General features: G+C 37.5%; 3 protein-coding genes and 1 long non-coding RNA gene across 5 annotated transcripts in view; 1 reads left to right on the top strand and 3 right to left on the bottom strand.

The window, feature by feature from the left end:
* Positions 1-420: 420 nt before the first annotated feature.
* Positions 421-6,244, bottom strand: LOC109586395 (uncharacterized). Its single transcript, XR_002187005.1, has 2 exons — positions 6,011-6,244; positions 421-722 (listed from the first exon to the last, which is right to left on the bottom strand). It is a non-coding gene; the product is annotated as an uncharacterized LOC109586395 (long non-coding RNA).
* Positions 732-2,406, top strand: LOC100636927 (ATP-dependent DNA helicase Q-like SIM). Its single transcript, XM_020002585.1, has 2 exons — positions 732-1,379; positions 1,436-2,406. The coding sequence occupies exons 1-2, from the start codon at positions 892-894 to the stop codon at positions 2,250-2,252; spliced, it is 1,305 nt and encodes a 434-aa protein (XP_019858144.1). The 5' UTR covers positions 732-891; the 3' UTR covers positions 2,253-2,406.
* Positions 2,437-6,003, bottom strand: LOC109586394 (uncharacterized). Of its 2 annotated transcripts, XM_020002584.1 has the most exons (9): positions 5,423-6,003; positions 5,186-5,331; positions 4,876-5,134; positions 4,671-4,826; positions 4,333-4,615; positions 3,901-4,280; positions 3,757-3,850; positions 3,552-3,709; positions 2,437-3,498 (listed from the first exon to the last, which is right to left on the bottom strand). In XM_020002584.1, exons 1-9 carry the CDS (start codon positions 5,834-5,836, stop codon positions 2,491-2,493), a joined length of 2,898 nt encoding a protein of 965 aa, XP_019858143.1. In that variant the 5' UTR covers positions 5,837-6,003; the 3' UTR covers positions 2,437-2,490. The 2 variants fall into 2 exon arrangements, with proteins under 2 accessions (XP_019858143.1, XP_019858142.1); XM_020002583.1 differs by having other exon boundaries at positions 4,876-5,331.
* Positions 6,245-6,319: 75 nt separating the features above from the next.
* Positions 6,320-6,618, bottom strand: part of LOC105314482 (MCM domain-containing protein 2-like) — a 4,578-nt gene continuing 4,279 nt past the window's right edge. The window contains exons 18-19 of the mRNA XM_020002582.1: positions 6,531-6,592; positions 6,320-6,428 (exon numbers count right to left, since the gene is read on the bottom strand). Coding sequence (XP_019858141.1) covers positions 6,339-6,428; positions 6,531-6,592 — 152 coding nt within the window. The 3' untranslated portion in view covers positions 6,320-6,338. The remainder of the gene's footprint in view (positions 6,429-6,530; positions 6,593-6,618) is intronic.

Genomic DNA, 6,618 nt, shown 5'->3' with positions numbered 1-6,618 from the left:
CTTCCTAGATATATGTATAATATATAACATGGTTTTGAGGAGTACTGATATGGAGTATATAGCCCTGCCAAGGAGTATTTGCAGAAATATCGCCCGAGGGCCGTAGGCCCGAGGGCGATATTTCTGCAAATACTCCGAGGCAGGGCTATATACTCCATATACTCCGAAAAACCATGTCATATATGATATATCTTACGAGTATATTTTAGCCCATTCATTCTGCAATGGAAGCTGCCATTTTAAAGGGTGTGGCTTTGTAGTGCGCATGCTCAATAACACTGTCCACATGTCACTCAATGTCTGTCAGCACTCTCTCTGTTTTTTCCTCTTTTTTGAAAGAATCCCTTTACATCTATGGCTGAGAAGGAGAACAAACCCATTTCTAGACAGAATAAGAATAGAAAATTGCTATCTTTAAGGAAGAGGTCAAAATTATCCGCCGAACTACCATCAAAACGTTTTCAGGAGATACCTCGTGACGATCTTGAAAGCCGACCGAAAGTTCTCTGTAAAAAAAAAAACACTGAGAAAATTCAAACTTGGGCACCGTCGGTATTTAGTAATTGGTTACAGTATCACACTGAGTGTGATCATGGATGGAGCCGGGCAGAACGTTATTCTGAGCTGAGGAAGATTTGGTGTAGGGAGATCCAGAAAAATTTTGTAGTATATGTGCAAATTTATTGTCGAATGTAGGCAAAAGAACGGCAGTCCATACAGTCCTAAAACTAGTCTCGCGGGCCGACTCCTGGTTGGGGGTGGAGAGGAGTCTGGCATACATCTCGACTTCCGCTTGTTCTCAAGCCCAGTATATGCCGGGACAATCAGATCATGCCATGTAATATTCGTCACTACATCGTCATCCCTATCACATGACAATTACGTAAGGAAATGGCGTACCACCTTGATGAAGAAGCTTTGGAACTTCTTATACGTGATTCTGCCTCATCTTGTGGATATCCATTGTTAAAAGATCAACAGAAGCAGGTTGTTCTTTCCTTTTGTCAAGGGAAGGACATTTTTGCCTGCCTTCCTACAGGGTTTGGGAAGAGTGCCTGTTTTGTCATTCTTCCCAAATTGTTTGATTTACTGAGGAAGGAAAGTCCTGGTCACAGCATTGTAATAGTAATCTCTCCATTAAACAGTTTGATGAAAGATCAAGTGAGAAGTTGTCGGGAACGAGGTGTAGCAGCAGCAGCAGTGACACATGATGACAAATCGAGTGAGGAGGAGGCAATAAAGGGAGGGTTTCAGATAGTCTACATCAGTCCAGAGATGATATTGGGTACGAAGAAATGGCGTTCTGTTCTGGACAGCAATCTTTATCAGTCAAGGCTAGTTGGATTAGTAATTGATGAAGCGCACTGTGTAAAAACTTGGTGAATGCTGCTTACTTTTTGATACTAAATCATAGGGATTATCTTTCTATTTACAGGGGTGATGATTTTCGTCAAATGTTTAAAGAGTTGGGCCATTTAAGGGCATTGATCCCCACTGGTACCAACATGATGGCACTAACAGCGACTGCCACAACAAGATCTAGACTAGAAATATGTCTTCGACTAGGCATGGAAAATCCTCATGTTGTTCAATTATCGCCCGACAAACCTAACATATTCCTGTCATGTAATGAATTTGACTCAATCCCAGCATCATTTGGATTGTTAGCCAAACGATTGAAAGAAGAGAGGACGAAGATGGGAAGAGTTATTATATTTTGTAAAAAAATAGCTCTGTGTAGTCAGATCTATTCGTATTTCTTATATATATTACGTGAAGGTTTTACAGAACCAAGAGGAGTTTCAGTTGCTAGTATTGAGTCTCGTCTTGTGGACATGTTTACATCTGGGACGCATCCAGAAGTGAAGGAGGTGATTTTGAAGTCTTTTCAGTCTCAAACAGCTCCCCTTCGTATTGTCATAGCTACCATTGCTTTTGGTATGGGGATCGATTGTCCTGATGTGCGAGAAATCATACATGTTGGACCACCAAGTGATGTAGAAGATTATGTACAACAAATAGGGCGTGCTGGTCGTGACAATCTTCCTTCTTTTGCCACTGTTCTGTATGGGAGAAACTTAATGCGAAACACAAGCAAGACTATGCTAGAGTACTGCAGGCGTAATGATCTATGTAGAAGAAATTTCTTGTTTTCGGAATTTGATTCATATTCACCAAGTTATAACAGAGGGTGTCACTGTTGTGATGTATGTTCAATTATATGTTCTTGCTTCAATTGTTCTTTTAATTAATTATTATTATTATTGTTATTATAACTATTATTATTATCATTGCTCCTGATCTAACTGTAACTTTGACCAAACCTGTTCTATAATTCTATTTATTCTTAGCTAATACTATTACTATTCTATAATTCTATTTTCCTATATTTATCGTTATTAAACTTAAATATTATTATTAATAACAATTACTAAATAATATATTATAACTAATACTATTTAAAGTGATTAAAGGTTGAGTATTAATGACCTAAAAACCATGAATTAATAAATTCAAATGCTGGTACATCCAATCCAATAAGTTTTCAAAGTCTATGTGTGACATTGGATTGCTAACAATTCCCTCAAAAGACTTATGAGTCCTGTTTAGTGTCAATTGTAATGCCTTCTCATTGAGTAAGACTTTGACAACCTTTCTTAATTCCTTTGAAAATGATGCTGCTCTGTGACTTCCTGACCCTTCATTAATGCAATTGTCATAGTCGTAATTTTTGTGAACTGAATCAAGTGCTCCAACAGCTTTTCCTACATATACCATTGCTTTTTCAGTTTTGTTTGCTCCAAGCCCTTTCAATGCCTCTTTGACTACTCTGTTTAAATGTTCCATGTAGAGGTCACATGGGATATTCCTGGCAGGTAATCCATGAACATTAATGAACCTACCCCAAATTAACTGATGCTTCTGCCTGTTCGAGAGGAGGAAGTGATACTGGGCTAGCATATTAAAAGCCTCAATAGAATAGTTAGTTCTACCAGTAGCCTTGAAGATCAACAGCATATATCGCCAACACCGTAGCACTCTCATACCATCCCCTTCCTTTATGCCATCACAATACTCCAAATAGATCATACCCAGTGACATCAACAACTTTGAATATGCAAGTACTTTGTCTTCATTATTACTTGGAGATTCCCTTACATCAAAGCTTGTGTCAACGTCAACAAATCTCTTAACTATTTGTGAAGAAAAACGGTACAGTACATCTTTTCTTGTTTCAGTGCCCTCAAGCCATGCCTCTGCTGGAAACAATTCATCATTAGCTGGCGTATCTTCAAAATTCTTCATGTTAAGTAGCTCCATTGCAGCAGTTACGACATGAGATGATAGAACTATCTTAAAAAAATCGTCACATGCATCAAAATTTGTGATCTTCTGCTGGGAAAAGGTGACACGATTATGGCCTAGCAAGATCTTCAATTGGATAAGTGTTCCCTTTTCACTAACTGATGACTCTTTATACAGTAGTTTGAAACAGGCCTACAGTAAACATAATCCCTATAACTTTTTTTGTTACTATACATTAAACTTACAGTTAAGAAACAAAGCTTGCTGTGCCAATCTTCTACAACTGGAATGATACCTTTCAAACACTGAGAATCAGTTCTAGAGTTTTTCCTATCGGCAATGACTCGTCTAGCCATGGCGCACGACATCTGGTCACCTCCCAGTAAAATACTTTGGACTTGATCTACAGTGAAATTTAGTATGCTGAAGATCAAGTGTTCAATGACTTACCATCACATTTAGGTGTATAATCATCTAACCTCTCCAATATTGCCAGCATGTCATCATGATTCGCCTCATTATAGAGCTCAATTCCTAAAGGAACCTAATCACAATAGATGATTAGACATGTACAACTGGTGAATCATAGCTTACTACATCAGATTTGCCACTCATTTCTTTATAGTAAATGTGCTTGATATGCCTATCAACCACATCATTGTAGTTGTCAGCAAAAAATTGTAGGTGTTGCACAAGAATGCGGGAAATAAGTACAGTGAAATTATGTTTGAGAATTTGATCATCTGCTGAAGAAGGAAGAACTTCATTGACAGGTATCGACAGCAGATTGGTGTTTCTTAAATTAGGGATGTCATCGGATAGTCCATAAATGCTAGCTCTATCACATACTGCATAAGAGTGATAGTAATGCATGGAAATGGTTTTCCTATCCTCCCGATTATGTCTCGGTCTCACATTCTTGTCAATGTTGTCTCCTACTATTTTAAAACCAAATACATCCTCAAAATGTCCTTCTATTTGTAAAAAATATATAAAAGTGTATAGTCAGAATTGTTAGTGATGTACCTTCATCAGTATCTTCATCAGCTTCATTTGCTTCTATGTCACTTTCCTCGTCAACGGAAATATCAGAATATGCTGGTGGAACTGGCGAGCCCTCATCACTTGACTCTGACATCATTTGGACAGACAGTCTCTCATCAGCTGACGATGTCACAGATGTTGCAGCTTCACTTTGAGACGTATCTTTCAGAGTGTTATCATTTTCATCTTCACCATCTGAATCATCAGTTACCAAGTCAAAAGGGTTGTGTTCCAATACAGGGAAGTTACTGTCATCCACATTGCTCTGTCAATATAAATCATATACATCTAATATGTTCATCACAAAATATGTCACATACCTCACAATTATCATCACTACGTAAGCACATGCCTGTAGCTAACTCATCTCTCCACTGCCTAAGTCTGCGGTCGTGGTCAGAACCAAGTTGTACTAGTGTTCTCACAGTAGTGTAATGAGACACACAAATATTGGGTTTGTTTAATCGGTTGAGCACCTAAAATATAATCAATAATAATACATGCTTATAGCTAATGCAAATATACCTTCTTTGAGCAATGTCCAGAATACAGCAAAAGTGATATAACTTTTTGTGGCAAGCACAACTGAGGTACTCTTTGCTTTGCTATAATGGAAATAATCATGCCAATCACAGATGTTTCATTCTCTCTCTTAGTTTTAGTCTTTAAACATTCTCGCAAAATCTTCAAAAGTGCCGGCATATACATCTTTGCATTATTAACAATGCTTATCCACTTAAAATTCTTCAACTGCTGTGGGCGATGGCCTGTTAATAAAGGTCGGCTTTTGGAACAAAACTTCTTAAGTTCATATTTCAAAAGTGTGGTAACACACTTTAAAATGTAGCCTTTTCTTAAAGGATCCTTCATGCTTCTATTAACAATAGCTCGCCAACTACCTCTTGCGGATGACTTTACATCAGCAGCACGTGAAGGGGTCATAACTGATGTCTTTGTTCTTTCATCATCACAAACTGTAACCTGTAACATACAAAAGTTTTGTTGTAAATCATAAGTACAGTCAAAGCAATCAAGCTCTTCAATTTTTAGTACAATGTAAAATATTACTTACAACAACTGTCTGCTTCCTTGGTTCCTCTGCTTCTGAATCAGTTCTAGGCATCTTTGCTGCCAAAGGTACAACTGCAGCTGCAGTTGAGTGAGAGAGAGTTCTCTTCCCAGATGCATTAAGTGTTTGAGAAACTTCAGCTGTAGTGTTCGTGCCTGAGTCAATGCCAAGAACAGCTGATTTTACAATACTGAGAGACTCTTTTATGCTGCCATGGAGTGATACTAATTTCTCATAATTCTTGTGACACTTTTTACACATAAAGATGTGTGTTTTAATTGTGCTAGCAATATGAGACTCGTCTATTCCTTCATCTGTTAGCAGCAGGTACTTCCAAGTTGAAAAAATAGCAGGAGAATTACCAAGAACACGTCGATCTCCAAGGACAGTAAGTTTACCACAGCCCAGACATTCCATCTTACTCACTCACGTTGAAGCACGTGTGACTGGGGCGTAACCGTTATTCACATGACTTCCGCTGCGTGGTTTAGCAAGCCCACGTGACTTCCGCATTCCAGGAGAACAAGCGGAAGTCGAGATGTATGCCAGACTCCTCTCCACCCCCAACCAGGAGTCGGCCCGCGAGACTACCTAAAACCATCGTGCAGCTTTCTAGAAATCCTTCTTCGTGCCGATACATAACTCTTGCTTATTATTCATTTTATTCACTTTCATATCATCTTGTTCATATACTATTTTCTAGCTTATTTAATCATTTTAAATGACGGTGGTTGTATATTAAAGAAGGAGTTGTATATCAACTATATACACCTGGCTTCCATTGCAGAATGAATGGGCTAAAATATACTCATAATATATATATATATATATATGCAATTATGCATACACAACTTGTACATGAAATAAAAATGATACTAGTGATAATACTTAGTTTTATACATGTTATAATTAATAATTGTTATTCCTCTGTTTGTATATGGACATTAGAGCTGTGACTATCAATAAATGAATGAACTTGTACACTAAACTCTTTCATATAATGATCAAACTAAAATAATAGCAAGAGAGAGGGGAAATGAAGGAAGAGGGTATAGGGAGAAAGAAAGATAAATAAATAAAAAAGGAATAAAATTTCCCTTTTTAAATTTACATTATTAATTGAGTCTTGCTCTTTAAAATGTAAAAATGGTTTTATATAAAGAGCAGAATGACCTATAAGCAAAATAATAATAATCACA

Source organism: Amphimedon queenslandica, unplaced genomic scaffold (assembly GCF_000090795.2).
Source record: "Amphimedon queenslandica unplaced genomic scaffold, v1.1 AMPQUscaffold_12883, whole genome shotgun sequence".
NCBI lineage: Eukaryota > Metazoa > Porifera > Demospongiae > Haplosclerida > Niphatidae > Amphimedon > Amphimedon queenslandica.
This window is presented reverse-complemented; position numbering and strand designations above follow the sequence as displayed.

Bases quoted from the DNA above. Each gene is read 5' to 3' on its own strand.
- LOC100636927 (XM_020002585.1), top strand. From the start codon at position 892: ATGGCGTACCACCTTGATGAAGAAGCTTTGGAACTTCTTATACGTGAT. The intron at 1,380-1,435 runs GTGAATGCTGCT...TTCTATTTACAG, and splicing joins GCGCACTGTGTAAAAACTTG to GGGTGATGATTTTCGTCAAA.
- LOC109586394 (XM_020002583.1), bottom strand. From the start codon at position 5,836: ATGGAATGTCTGGGCTGTGGTAAACTTACTGTCCTTGGAGATCGACGT. The intron at 4,281-4,332 runs GTACATCACTAA...TTTTACAAATAG, and splicing joins TGATGAAGATACTGATGAAG to AAGGACATTTTGAGGATGTA. The intron at 3,499-3,551 runs GTAAGTTTAATG...TGTTTACTGTAG, and splicing joins GCAAGCTTTGTTTCTTAACT to GCCTGTTTCAAACTACTGTA.